This window comes from Staurois parvus, unplaced genomic scaffold (assembly GCF_062004578.1).
Source record: "Staurois parvus isolate SC_StPar_1 unplaced genomic scaffold, SC_StPar_1.0 ptg000719l, whole genome shotgun sequence".
NCBI classification, from domain to species: domain Eukaryota; kingdom Metazoa; phylum Chordata; class Amphibia; order Anura; family Ranidae; genus Staurois; species Staurois parvus.
The window spans coordinates 11,763,602-11,779,331 of record NW_028318515.1 but is presented as its reverse complement, the minus strand read 5'-3'; the positions used below and the strand labels follow the sequence as shown (position 1 = coordinate 11,779,331).

General features: G+C 40.9%; 1 protein-coding gene across 2 annotated transcripts in view; it reads right to left on the bottom strand.

Annotated features, from left to right (window-relative positions):
- Positions 1-15,730, bottom strand: part of ADGRD1 (adhesion G protein-coupled receptor D1) — an 827,296-nt gene that overhangs the window by 665,156 nt on the left and 146,410 nt on the right. For both annotated transcript variants that reach the window (XM_089653751.1, XM_089653752.1), the window contains 2 exons: positions 7,143-7,202; positions 4,165-4,285 (listed from right to left, as the gene is read on the bottom strand). In XM_089653751.1, coding sequence (XP_089509877.1) covers positions 4,165-4,285; positions 7,143-7,202 — 181 coding nt within the window. The remainder of the gene's footprint in view (positions 1-4,164; positions 4,286-7,142; positions 7,203-15,730) is intronic.

The following is a 15,730-nucleotide window of genomic DNA, read 5'->3' as shown; positions in this document are numbered from 1 at the left end:
GCACACTAACTGTTCTTTTAACCCTAACACTAATTCTCCTGTAACCCTAAGCCTTGCCTTCAAACTAAATTTCCCTGTAACTTTAATACTAACCCTACCTGTAACCCTGACAGTTACCATCCATGTAACCCTAAGCCTTGCCCTCACACTATCCCTCCCTGTAACCTTAATACTAACCCCCCCCTGTAACCCTAACACTTACCATCCCTGTAACCCTAAGCCTTGCCCTCACACTAACCCTCCCTGTAACTTTAATAATAACCCTCCCTGTAACCATAACACTAACCATCTGGGTAACACTAAACCTTGCCTTCAAACTAACCTTTCCTGTAGCCATAATGCTAACCCTCCCTGTAACCGTAACAATAACCCATCCCTTTAACCCTGAGCCTTGCCCTCTGGTTCTACCTGCCTGAGGATGGATTGCTGAGGCTTCAGGGGCTGCTTTCCCCTGGAGTCATCCTAGACTGGCAACTAGAATACTCAGTGCTATGGACAGAACCCTTAAACATGGATCTCTCTCCCGGGTCTATGAGTAGAGCTTGATTACTGAGCTGAGGTCTACCATGGTCTACAGTTGTGGATAGTGACTGTTCCAGTTAGCCCTGAATCTGCTCAACATCCTTTGTTATCATCAACTTCAAGGGTATTAGACTTCTCCAGGCTACCGCAATCCATATTAAAAAATCCTTTTGTTCATGGCCTTCAGCTGTAAGCTTTGTGACTGTGTTACTGCTATATACTGAAGTATCCTCAGTTTAATTCTGCATTCAAGCAATTTGGAGTATACCATGCCCCATTGTTCTCCTTCTGTTCAAGTTCTACAGCAATAAAGCTCAAAAAGATATCCCCTAGACTGTTTTCTGAGCTGCAGTTAGGGAACTGTTTGCTGTGTGCCTGGCTGCCTTTGCACTGAATAGGAAAGAACTTGGGCAAATCCAGCGGCTCCTTTGGGGGTCAGCGTGTGGGGAAGTGCAGCATGGTGCAGGCAGTAAACATACAGACCCCAGTTGCAGTGAAACTTGAATCTAAACCAAATGTCAATGTTACAAACATCCAGGCGGGAGAGCACTGCTAGGGAAATAACTGACAGTTTAATATAGTAAGATGTAGAGGAGGAGAGTTGCCAACAGCATCTGTTTCAGAGGGTAAAGCACCACTTGGCTGGTCTGGTCCTAAGAAGGAAGCTCCTTTCCAAGGCAGTGAGTCCCTAAGCTTTCCCACCTCATCAGGAACCTTTCCCCACATGCAAGAACTCGGGGGCAGGGACTTAAATAGACCCTGCTGACACAAGACGGCCACCGAGGGTCACATGGGCGCAGAGTAGCCAACGTGAACACAGCTCCATTGACCCAGGAAACCATAGAGAAACATTGTTCCTCTCCAGGCTGAGGTGCTACTGGAATTGAGCACCTGTCAGGGTCCTGTCCATGGCAGAAGTTCTGGAAGATCTGGCATATCTGCCAGTACCCTGCATGGCCGCAGAAGCACGCATCAGCCTCAGTTTGGTGCCAGATGGCCTTTATAAGAAGGATCATCACTTCCTCAAGTTGCTGGATGATCTCTAGCTCCCCGTGCCTTGTTCCTGTTTCCTGTTTCCTGTGTTACTGTGACCTGTGATTTCCTGATACCAACTCGGCTTGCTCTTGAACCTGTCTACTCTGCTTAACCCCTGATCTGACCTCGGCTAGGCTTACGGATACTCTCTCTCTCACTCCTCTGTGTATGACCTCGGCTATCCCATCTGACTACGTCTGCTCTGATTCCCACCTGGTACCTGACCTTGGCTTGAACTGGCTATCCAGTAAACCTCTAAATCCCGGAAGGGCTTGCATACCTCACACAGGCGCCACCTGTCTGCAGACCTATCTCCGTACATCAGCTGTGCTTCTGGGTGGACCACCAACCAGCACTCCTACAGGTGAACTGTGCCACTTTGGGCCTGACTCCTACTGTCCCAACCTCATGCTGTCCTTCCCTTTCATAAACATAACCCGCTGTTAGCATACTTACCTGTCTTGACCTGAAAATTAACCCTTCCTGCACTGAAAGTTCCCAGGCTTCAGTGCCAGAATCTACTGATTCTTATCAGCTCCTGAAAAGCTAGATTTATAAGCATCACCAACCATAAATTGTTAACCTTGGCTCATGTACTATTATATACTAAATACTGTAATTCTTTCTAACAAATAAGCCATATGTTTCTGGCATTGTATTTACATAGAGTATAGACTACTGGCTGCTATCCTGATTGTCCTGGTACAAGCGCTTCAGTATTAACTCTGATGTAAGCGGATTTATGCTATTGTGTCAATTAAAATTAATTTTACTACAGCAGACCTGCAACCTTTCTTATTTCATTTATATTTTACTGTCTAAAACAAGGAGAAAAGTAGAAATAACGGAGAGAAAAGAAAAATGGCTTTGCTGTGTAAAATTCATCTAGCAAAATAAGCGTTCACAAATTATGTTTCTGTGTATTATATTCTATGTTGCAAGCTTTATAAATAAAATAAATAGGTAAAATCCAGCAATCTGTATTTCTTATGGCAATTGTTTGCACATAGTTCTATTCTGCTAATGGGTGTTATACTCTATATTTTATTCATTACTATTCTAACTGTGCAGGTAGTTACATTCTTGCAGTGCAAAAGTAATGGTACAATTATTAATGTACCCAAAAGCAATTTTTTTCTTTTATCTGGCTGTTCACTTACATCTCCAACCAATAATATAATATTTTGCTGTTGTGTATCTTAGTACAAATGGTTTGTTTACACTAACAGTTTAATATTAGTTTATTGTCCTTAATAACAGAATGTTTATTTTCCATGATTTCTTCCAGCCAATGAATGACCACAGCAACAAAGACCATTTTATTTCCACTAAACGCCCATCTTTTGATTTTTCCCACACATTAACAGGAATAGTGTATGACAGGGTCTGTGCTCCTTGTGTTGGTACATCAAACATCACTTTGCTTTTTTACTGAACTTCAAAAGAAATGTTTGTACACATGTATGCTTTAGCTCCATATACAATAATTTGCTACAAATTCAATTATGTATTTCCACATTCTTACGTAGAAAAGGATCAAATGTCAATACTGTAATATGTAAAATAAACATCCTTTTTTTATCTGTGACTTAGACTGTTGTATTTTTCCACATTTTAAAAACATTATATACCGTCTTTTTCTTGGACCAAGTATATCACATAGCATTCAGGTTTGTTGCGACATATTGTAATGACATACCACCGCACAATCATATTTGAACACATCATTCCCTGTAAGCATCACACAGCTGTCAGCCACAAATTTATTTTCTGAAAGAATGACTAGATGGCTTGGGTGTACCACTGTCTACACATGGGGAGTTCGAGAGAAATTTTGGCCAGAACTGTTGGAGCCTGATTAAAAGGTATATCACTGGTTGGCCAAAGATGTCCTCCACCCCAAAACAAAGCTGTTATTATTTGTACATATAACCTCCTAATAATATTCCATCAATAATATCAATTAATCATCTTATTGATCCTCCAATGATCAAAATTATTATTCCCAGCTTCAATGGTGGGATATCATGAACTCTACGCATTTTACAAAACAGGAGATATAGAAGTTACAAATTAAGTTATGCATATTACACTTTCAACATGATAAAAAAAAAGTGATTAATAAGTCGGGGCCTGTGTAAAGCATCAGTGAAGGACGGCATGGGATCAATATGGATAAATGGCTCATTCACATTGCTTAATACAGCTCCTGTGAGTGCTATATGATGTCAAACTAAAGAAGAGCTTGAACACAAGGGCCAATACCTACTTTAGCAGGCCAATACTTACCCAAGGTTTGTTACAGTTTAGCTATGAAAAACATAGCTAAACTGTTACAGTACCAAAACCATACCACCTACTTATGCATATCCCGGGGAAGAGTACAGTACTCTCCAGGGGTGTCAACCTAGTTCATAAAAGTACTGTAAAAGTGAGCTGATGTGCAAAAGAACAGTACTAGTTTCAGAGCAGAGAGGGTCACCTAGTTACACCAAGATAATAGACATTGATGCAGCTGCAACCTCTGTGATTCTTTTTCTTACAACGCTGTAAATGTGTTATGAAGTTAACCACTAAAATCTGTTTAATTGAAATGCAATCTGTTACCGGCCACGGATGAACGGCCTTCCAATGTCACAATCACAGAGGGGCTTTCCAGTAGGTTTCTTGCCATATGTCCCATCACTTTGTCAACTGTATCAATAAGCCCTGCAACTTCAGGATGAACCTGCAAGAAAACAAATTAAACAGTTCATGTTAGATTCTAGTGTTGTGTCTGTTTTAGTTCACTTTTTGCTTTTCTGTAACAGTATATACATACAGTGAATATCAAAGGTTATATTTTATTATGCAATATCTTTAAGGGCCCATTCACACTAGGAATCGCACTGGAATTTGCTGCACATTTCTGTGCTATTCACATGTAGTTTTGTGTGGTGCAATTTCAGCCCATTCAGCATCTTCCTATGTTCGGTTATAATGCTTCCTGGATGAGCATATTCACGCCAGCACGCTAATCAGTAGTGGATTATCAGAGCAATGGTACTGGCGCTTGGAACGGTGCTACACGAAGTAGGGTCCCTGGGTTGAATTTCAGCCAGGACACTGCATGGAGTCTCCACGTTCTTCCTGTGCTTGCTTGAGTTTCCTGCTGTTATTTTGTTTTTCTTCCACAGTCCAAAGGCATGCGGGTAGATTGATTGGCTCCTGTCTAAATTGGCCCTTGTGTGTGTGTACAAATTGGTTATGCACATGAGTTATCACCAGAGACATCCCTAGGGTTGGTGTCACCTGGTGCGGTAACACTTGGTGACACCCCCTCCGACGATCCCCGCAGAATGGATCGGCTCTGCGGATTGAGCATAATGGATCGGATTCCAATCCATTATGCTCAATCCGCAGATTTGATCCATCCTGCTGGGATCGTCAGCTTTCTTTACAGCTTACCTTTTCTTGGAGCGGGTCCAGTGTCACCCCGTAGAGGTTACATGCCGGCGATCCCCACAGGATCATCGGCATACAACCTATACGGGGTGACACTGGACCCGCTCTAAGAAAAGGTAAGTTGTAAAGAAAGCTGACGATCTCCGCAGGATGGATCGGATCTATCCTGTGGGGATCGTTGGCTTGCTTTACAACTTACCTTTTTGTGGAGTGGGTCCGGGGTCACCCTGTGCGGTCGGTGTCACCCCGTGCGGACCGCACCCCCCGCACCTGACTCGGGACGCAACTGGTTATCACATTCTGCATGCTGATCCTAAGCTTGTGTAACTGTGGAGGGTTGAGAAAGACCAGGCTACCTACCTTGTAAAAACTTACCACGAAAATTATATGGAAAAAAGCCCACAAGCATATATACAAAGAATCACTAAGAATCATTACAGCTGGTGAGGCCCATCTAATGTAGCTACTTTTGATGGTGTGGCAACAATGCTGCGCTATTTCCAAATTCAGAGCAGAGTTGCCACTCTCATGTATGCTATACATGCTTGCAGTACAGTGGGATGAGAAAATGTTGCAGGGGGCATGGATATCAAGTGTTACCCACTGTGATCTGTAGTGCCATGTGAAACACAAATGGTCCCTTTCCCTGAGACAGGGAAGGTAAAGAAAGTTTTTTTCTTTAATTATAAGGCTTGTGCATCACATAGTAACTAGATTTTAGACTTGTTGAGGCTTTCACACAAGGCCCTTGTATAAATTAAATGATATACTTTATTTAATTTCTGTTTATATTACTTCAACTAGTACTTCTACTACTTTTAGTACTATTATTTAAATGTGTCAGTTTCTTGTTGGCCTAATTCAAGAAAAATTCAAGTGGGACATGGTTTAAATTAGGCAAGAATATGACACACAGAAGGAATAAGAATGTAAAAAATGTCAATCTGTTGAAAGAAGAAAGTGAAGCCCACACTCAGATAAAATATCTCATTTTATTTAGCAACCATTTCTATAACTTAGAAAGAGATCAGAGATGATTCAAGTCTAACTTGACATGGTTGCAAAATTCTCTAAATGATTTAGACATTTCAGAGCTGAAAGTAATTTTTAGCACATCACATTAGTGAATAATGTGTGTTTTATTATTAATGTCCAAAGTTCACGATAATAAAGTAGATGCGAGCCATGTGCTCTTTATCGGAGAATGAGAAGTTACCTTTTGGGTTTAACAAGTTTGCTCTTCAGTTTTTGATTTTCTACTGGACTTCTGCGTATGCCAGTCAGTTTTTCAAGAAAGAAGAGGACTCTTCAAATCCATAGATTTTATAATCAGACAGATACCAATATGGACTTAAAAATAGTTTCCTTATATACATTAATTTACTTTGCATGTGTTACACACCAAAATAATGTTTTGAGAATTCTAAGTATTAAAGAGCACCTGTTGTTATAGAAATAAGGATGTACTCCTTGCTGAACTGTATTTCAGGGTTGCTATTGCTACCCTTTTTTCAATACTTAGAGCAGTGGTTGTCAACTTATGTGCTATAAAGCGCCTCAAATGTGGCTCTTAAGATCACCAAAGGGTTGCACATAATGTTTAATCTATGTAATGCTTGAAGGGACTGTCAGAAACTACAGACCTAACGAAACTAGGAACTTGTTTAATGAGGCTAGTAGAAATCAATGCTATTACTCTAATCAATGTTCCCACTACAGACTACTGAGGTCCGAGGGCCACACATCAAATATCAAAGGGCAAAAGGTGGCCCTCGGTCTGCAGGTTTGGCACCAGGGAGAATCAGTAACCTGGAACAAGCAGTACATATCTGGTGACCTGTGAGTGCCTTGACAATTGTGTGTGCATCCTGAGTGACTAATGCTATTATTATAGAGAGGACTGCTTAAAGGTGAACTATAAAGGTTTTTGAACAATTGTACTTACATTTTTGTGTATTATTTTTGAATAGTTTTTGAAAAATGAATAGTGTCACAAATAATATTTTTACAGGGTTTGCATGAGAGACAGATAATGAGTTTTGAATATATCCTATATATACCTAATAGTCTTAAAAATATATATATATATATTTTCCAACCAGAAATATTTCACGAGTTATGAAACAGTTGGGTGTACTTACTGATGGTACGTCAGTCCAAGTGGGCAGTGACAGGACCTCTTCTACAGTTTTCAGAAAGGCCTGTAAATAAATGATATAGCTAATGAAATTGTTCTAAGTCTTATTTAAGACAAATATTTCCCAGCAAACTCTTGCCCAAGCAAAGCTAATGCCTTGCAGGAAATACATGCATCCTCAGCACTAAAGTTCTGGTTTTATGCCTACTTAGTTTATAGGTATATTACTTAACAGATTAATTATAATAGAAATATACATGGGAATGATACAGTGCTTCAATTAGGCCCTAGCATAGGCCAATGAATCTACCATTAGATATAGTGGCATTTTAGTGCAGTTCTGCAGAATCGTCCTGCCTTAGAAATAAATCTCTTACAATAGTAAATGCACAAAGCTGCAAAGCATAAGAACTATTTTTATGTAGCTAAAAGCCCTGTAGTATTTTAATACCAGAACGTGTGTACTAAAACATTAGTAATGTGACTTTCAAAGAAGGTATTGATCATTCTTTTTACTGGATGCAGTACATGAGTAGACAGCACCTGTACATGTACAGTATATTACATCTATAAGAATACATGTATTAGAAACTGAAAAAGCCTGCAAAAGTACCATGTCTTCCCTGGCAACAAATTAGCTTGCCACTTTGGGCAAAGATCTTAAAATCAGTGGACAGTTTCTGAATTTTAATTGACTACAGCAGAGACTGGACTATTATAAATACATTACTTCACATCACATATGCTTGAGTCCTGTGCAGAATGGGTATAGCCCGCTGCTGGATCATACAGAATTAGCAGGGCATTGCACGAAAAACGAAAAAGTAGTCAAATCTACTTATTCTTAGTCCTTCTTATACCATACACACAAACATATATCACTACACTGCACTAATAGAGAAACGAACATAGAAGATATACTCCAAATCCTGTGAGTTTTAATTTTTCTGCAAGTATATTTGCAGTTGACAGCACCATTCAGCATGTACCATGTAAATAGCTTAATTATTTTACACAGCTGGCAATGTGCTCAAAGTAATATATAATAACAGCGCAAAATACAGCCCTCTTCACTATAAATTAACATCCATTAACATCAATAATATTTTGAAGTGTCCACAAATTGATTTAATAACATGTGCTCAAAGTATTCATTTATCCTTCTACATTAAGTTTCTCTGCTAGGCAAATCAAATTCTGAACTTTATTGTTTTAACTGAAGAGGGGAAAGCTCTAATAATATTAAGAGGACCATACCTCGAGAGGTCTGACATGGCACTGATGTGACCACATACTTGTATGAAATACTGACATTGTTATTACCAAAAATCTGGACTACATGACATGTCATCAGGGCGAGGTCACCTGAAAGGCAATTTAGGAAGAACCTAGGTCCTGGCAGGTGTCTATGAGGCCTGTCTGCAGTTCCTGCAGCCACAGGTTCAGCACAACAACCACCATGGTGACTACAGGCTGAAAACTCTAATATTAAGCTTAGTGTCTGACACCCCTCTCTGCCAATCCACAGCTCTTCCCCAAGCTACATCATCAATCTTGTCTCCAAATATCACCCAAACAATCCTCTCTGCTTTTCTCAAGACCTCCTGCTCTCAAGCTCTTTTCTCTTCTTCTCCCATGCTCGTCTTCTTCTTCAGAGCTTCCCCCATCCTCTGGAATGGTCTACTTCAGTCTGTCCAGCTATCTCCTACTCTGGCTGCCTTTAGGCGATCCATGAAAACTCATCTCTTCAGGGAAGCCTATCACACCTCCAACTAACTGAACTTTTATAACTTTCATCAGTTCATTCCACAGAGTTAAAATCTTTTGTACCACTTGCCCCACCCTATTAAATTATAAGCTCTTTTCAGTTTTGGATATAGTGAAGATAGATTAGAGCACCTATTAGGTTTCTATTGCTGTCTGTGCCCCCGTTAGAGAGATTCACCCTCTCTGTTTGTCCTGTTTACTGTTTTTACTGAAAGTGAAAGTAAAAGAAAATCTCCCCAGAAAAGTAATAGAGGAGACATAGTCCAATGGGGACACTAGTTCTGGTGACTTGGGGGTCCCCAAGGATTATTTATCATGTCCTGTTTGGCTTTGGGGAGGAAGTGAAGATTATAACCCTCCCTTACTCTATTCAAAACGATAGAATTTTTTTCTATAGTTCTACTTTAACCCTCTTGTATTTTATTGTATTGTAACTGCAGTGTTTCCCTTTAAATTGTAAAGTGATGTGCAAACTGTCGGTGCTATATAAATCCTGTATCATGATAATAATAATATTAAAGAAATCATACCATGAGACATCTGACATGGGACTGATGTGACCACATACTTGTATGATATATTGACACACTTATTACCAAAGATTTGGATTACATGACATGTTAACAAGGCTAGGTCACCTGAAAGGCAACCTAGGCAAAAGCCTAGGTCCCGGCAGGTGCTTATAGGACCTGTCTGCAGTCTCCACAGCCAAAGGCTCAACTCAACAACCACTATAGTGATTCCAGCCTGTATTATTAGTAAACCCACAGTGGCTGTAGCTACTGTGCACTGTTTATGGCACACCAGCTGCTGCGATATTACCAAACAGCTAGAGTAGCCAAGCAGACACTGTAGGCAGGATTACACACTGCTCCCCAGCTTTTGCGTTAGCCAGATGAATTCAGCTGTGAGATGGGGAAACAGCTCTCATTGTGAATTAAATGTTTTGAAATGTTTTACTGACATTCTGCGATTTATCCACAAGATGTCACTGTTTTTCTAACACAGCCTCAGACTGCATAGATATTTCTATATTCAGTAAGGGGTGGGGTTTTACACATGGGAGCTCAGTGAACAGCAAGAGAAACTGCAGCCATGTTTTGATGATGGTGAAGGAAAGAGCCATGTGAGCAGAGAATCCGTTGGCATCCAGGTGTGAGAACTGCAGCTAGTGTAGCTGATGGTGTTCAAGACGCTGATCCTGTTCAGAGAAAGGAAGATTGCTGGCATTAAGGCTGATGAGATCGCATGCTTGTTGGAGAGACATTTGTTCTGTTCTGAGTCACCAGTGGATGCAAGGCAGACCCGGGTCGGTAAGATCGTGCACGCTCCTCATTTCAGTGTTGGCGCCTCCAGAGACTGAGACAGGCCTATAGTTAGTTAGTTAGGGTCTCTGTTTGTGTCAGGCCACAGGTGTTGTTACTGATCATTGGAAGGACTCCACAACTTAAAGTGACATTTCACATTGGAGAGCTGATAAAATCCCACAAACTCAAGCCAAACTGGCGTTTTGCTCAGAAGGAATACTCAGGCACGTGCTACAGGACCAGTTATGGGAGGGGGAATACTGTAGATTTGTGTAAGATTGTAAGCTGTTGTGCTGCACCACAGGCTAGCCCATACCATACACCCATACACTGATTTTTGCTCTTTTAGGGTAATAACAGGTAAGGTGTGGCAGCTTAGTTGTGCCCGCCAGTAGGTAAATTACTTCACTTTCTACCTTCATCCATCAGAAGGCGCCGTGCTGTGCAGCACAAGGGTCTCAGCCTTTGGGCTGGGTGTATGTAAATTTATTGTATGTTCCCAGCATTTGTGGTTGTGTTTATTTGCCACATCTAAGTAAAATTCTGTTGTGGCAAAACCTGGTGTTGGGGTTGCTTTCCTCGTTCGTGACTTCACTATCCTGGGGAGCCCACCCCGGTACACGGCTTACACAGCGATGAAGGAAAGAGGATCTGGATCCCCCCTGCCAGTAAAAGAGAACTGTTGTAACAGTTTCTAACTAGTATCCCCCTAGACTCATGCCAAGTACCACTGTACTTTTTTTTACCACTTTTAAAGAAAACCTGTGCTTTTCCCATACAGGGAAATAAAAACCCAACAGGTTCACTTTTTTTCTGAACAGCTTATACTTTGCTTCTCTTTACCTCCCTGCTGTCTCACTTATCTACTGGACTGTGAAGAAGCGGCAGCCCTGTATATATCCAAGTTATCCTGTTGGTGCTTACACACTGTAAAGGTGAAAACTGGCTGCTCAAGCAGGATGAAAAAAAGAAAGTCACATTATACACCATACTTGGAACTACCGGGTATTTCATATCATTCATCAGGTGCATGCAGCAATCCAGGAGGGAAAGTAATGTTACCGCCCCCTCTGGGCAATGACTTGTATCTCCATAGATTCACTTGTACAGTAATTTCAGCCTGTAAAAGAAGAGCTTGTACACTTGCCTTTGTTGGTGGCCCATATCTTCAAATGCTGCCAGCTTGCTGTCCCTCCACTGCACACTGGTTATTCCTGCAAGCTCATAATCTTGCACTGATATATATATAATATATATCACTTATATCAATAAATAACACAGTGTGCAGCAAGACCAGCAGGTATTCACATAGCTGGAAGTGTGAAACACATGCAGTGGCCGGGAAGCAGCGAAATGGTAGTGTTTGAAGACATAAGCCACCTGAATGGTGAGTATAGATGTTCTTTTTTCACAGGCTGAGGTAAGCTAAGAAGTGGCTCTGTAGTGACTGAGTCACTTTAGTAACTGTTAAATTATAGACACCCAAAAATAAAAGAAAACCAACACATCCATCCGTGTTGGATTCTTCTCTATTCTAGCTGCTACTGCTGCTGTCACCCATGGTAGATCTAAAGGCGATTGTATAACTGTAATAAAGGAATGCGCTAAAACCACAAACTATTCCTACTTTAGTGTAGAAACATTAGTGCTAAAAATATATATATATCTATTCTCAATTAATATCAAAAAATATCAAAATTATGTGCAAAACTATTTTTTAGTGCATAAGTAATTTAAATAATTAAATTTGTGAATATAAAAAAATGTCCAATTCTGAATTTCTTCAAATATCCAAACAAATCCTTTTCAAATTCAGGTGCTCTCAAAGAAATTGTGCCAAAATCCACCACCAAAGTAAAGTTGGGTAACTCACCAGAGCTCCATGCTGATCAATCTCTAGATCAGCAAAAAACGCTTTTTGCTCTGGGAGCAGATGCAATGAATCAACTTCTCAGGTGTGATGATCAATAGTGTCAGGGCTCCCAGGTATGACCAGAGGTGTGTGACTGAAGCAGGGAAACGCAGACCTCAGATATGTTATAAACAATATAATTTATTAACACTAACAGTACAAACATAAACGCAGTGCAATACTAAAACATAATACGGTGCAAACAAACCAAACCAAACCACCCACAGATAACAGTATATACAAGCAAGCGTCGTCAGGCAGGCCGGGTCAATATCAATTGGGCAGGTAGGTACAGGGGGAGCAAGCGGAGAATGGTCGGGGTCACAGGCCAGGTTCAGCAGGTAGCAAGCAGCATAGTACAGAGGGTCAGGCAGAGGGATGGTCCGGGTCACAAGCCAGGGATCAGAACAGGTAGCAAGCAGCGTAGTACAGAGGGTCAGACAGAGGGCCAGAAACAGGATGCAGGACAGATACAGGGCCCAGGACAAACACAACACCAAGGCAGAGTCTGTGGGTCTGGCCATCCCTTAAATACCCCAGCATCATCAGTTCCAGGTGTTAGCTGGCTGAAAGGTTGAGTCTCTGATTGCTGGGAGCACCCGCTGGCCAGCCCTGGTACTGCAGATCAAAAGGCAGGTGAGTCCCACCATTGCTGGCCAGTCCATTCCTAACAAATAGCTACACAATCATCCAGAAGGTAGGTATCCACCACTCAATATAATGGTTCCAGGAGCATTATATCACTCTCTCTTTTTATATCTCTCCACCGAGGTCATGTTTGGGAATGAAAGAGAAAATCATGGTGCAGCCAGTTTTTTTATAAAAGTATCCACCACTCAATATAATGGTTCCAGGAGCATTATATCACTCTCTCTTTTTATATCTCTCCACCGAGGTCATGTTTGGGAATGAAAGAGAAAATCATGGTGCAGCCAGTTTTTTTATAAAAGTATCCAACAATTTAATAAAGATTTACACTCACAAAAAGGGTGTCTTCACCGACACCAGTATAACAGCATAAAACAGCAAATGGTATAACAGTCTCCTGTTCCCCGCACACTCACTACAGCGCTCGTGACTCAATTTTCTCCACAGACGTCAACATCCAGCAAGCCAAGCCCAAACCCAGCTTGGCTTGCTGGATGTTGACGTCTGTAGAGAAAATTGAGTCACGAGCGCTGTAGTGAGTGTGCGGGGAACAGGAGACTGTTATACCATTTGCTGTTTTATGCTGTTATACTGGTGTCGGTGAAGACACCCTTTTTGTGAGTGTAAATCTTTATTAAATTGTTGGATACTTTTATAAAAAAACTGGCTGCACCATGATTTTCTCTTTCATTCCCAAACATGACCTCGGTGGAGAGATATAAAAAGAGAGAGTGATATAATGCTCCTGGAACCATTATATTGAGTGGTGGATACCTACCTTCTGGATGATTGTGTAGCTATTGATCATCACACCTGAGAAGTTGATTCATTGCATCTGCTCCCAGAGCAAAAAGCGTTTTTTGCTGATCTAGAGATTGATCAGCATGGAGCTCTGGTGAGTTACCCAACTTTACTTTGGTGGTGGATTTTGGCACAATTTCTTTGAGAGCACCTGAATTTGAAAAGGATTTGTTTGGACATTTGAAGAAATTCAGAATTGGACATTTTTTTATATTCACAAATTTAATTATTTAAATTACTTATGCACTAAAAAATAGTTTTGCACATAATTTTGATATTTTTTGATATTAATTGAGAATAGATATATATATATTTTTAGCACTAATGTTTCTACACTAAATTAGGAATAGTTTGTGGTTTTAGCGCATTCCTTTATTTAAGTTATAGCACTAAGAAATTTATTTGGTTTCTTTGAGGTGGAATTGCTGCTTTAAAGTATTAAGGGTGTGGCGCTTTTATTACACTTGTGAGATTGTATAACTGTATAATGAAATTGCATAGTGTGTGGTCACCTTAAAGTGGTTGCAAATCTCTGATATTAAACATGAGCAAAGCACATCCTTCTACAATGTGTCTCAATCCAAAACACTGATGAGACACCTAGCTAACAGGTAGGAAGCCTCACTTTTGTCATTCGCTGCATACTCTGCTAGTAATATGGAGTTATGTCAAAGCTTATTTAGCTTCAAAGAGGGCAAATTGATGGTGCCCGCTTAGCTGGTGTCTCTGTAACTGAAGTTGTCAATTTATTTGTCGTGGCTAGAGGTACAGTATCAACATACAAAGACATACAAAGTGATTGCAGAGCTCAATTTCAGTCTTACACAGGACTGAGATTGAGCTCTGCAGTCACTTTTACAGCAGTTGTTTTTTTATTCCGGGTCACAATCCTGCAAAATGTTCTTTTGTCTCTTTCGGTCAGTTGACCATGTTGACCGCGCTTATGCTTATCAGATGGTGTTTTTCCGTAAACTGTATATACCATCATAACCTTTGATACTGCACCAAGCGACATGGCAAATAAATTGGCAACTTCAGTCACAGAGGCACCAGCTAAGACCTTTTTGAAGCTCAGTAAGCTGTAACATGACTCTGTATTACTAGCAGCGAACTCAGTGAATGAAGAAAGTGAGGCTTCCCACCTTTTAACTAGGTGTCCAATCACTTCCGCTTTCTACACGAAATATGTTGTCACTTTCACACCTGAAAATCATGGAGTGTTTCCATTTTTTTGTCTAACCCCTGTATGTCCACTGAAGAATTATATAAGCAAGTAAGTATTTGGCATTTTTCAGAATAGAGTAGGTATTGCCCAGAAAGATTTATTAAGTTGATGCAGATGGCCAGCTTGAACATTTATTGCAATATATGTGAACCAAAAATGTTCTGCAAGAGTTTCCTGGAAATATGTCAGAGTATATAGCAGTGTGCAAAGGGTTATTCAGAAATGTTTAAGGTTAGAAAACAGGCAAGTATCTACATCAGTGTCTGCCAGGGCTACTGTCCTCCTACTTCCCTCCAATCTACATTCAGTCACACCAAATGTTCATATGTATAGAGAACTCTATTATCACAGATGATTGACAGTGGCGAGCAAGGCAAATCACCATCGTTTTCTTAGGGACACTTGAACAATTAAATGTATCTTCATTAATCCTAACTGGTTTATGGCATGGTAACTTTATCAGTACATCATAATTAACGAGTTAGGCCTCTTTCAGATGGGGCGGATCCGTCAGCATGATCCGCCTGCTCAGCGGGGGGATCTCTCCACTGATCCCCACTGAGCAGGCAGATGAGAGATCTCTGTCCCTTGTGCTGCTGCAGAGCAGACACAGACACTGTTTTCAATCAGATGGTCAGATGGAAACAGACCACCTGTCCATTTCCAGGCCTGCCTTCAGACACCTGCAAGGTGGTCTGGAGGAATGTTTCTTCCAACATTCTCACCAACAGGCACAAAGACCTGGCATGGATGGCAATCCAAGGGGGGTTGCCTCTCAGGACATTTATGTATGCCAGGAACCTGAGCAGATACAGACACTGCCCCTTCTGCATCATCCATGAGGAAACGTCTCATCACGTTTTCTGGGAGTGCTCATTTGCTCAGGCCCTGTTGGGGGCCCTGGAACCTGAACTCAAAGACTTTGTACCACA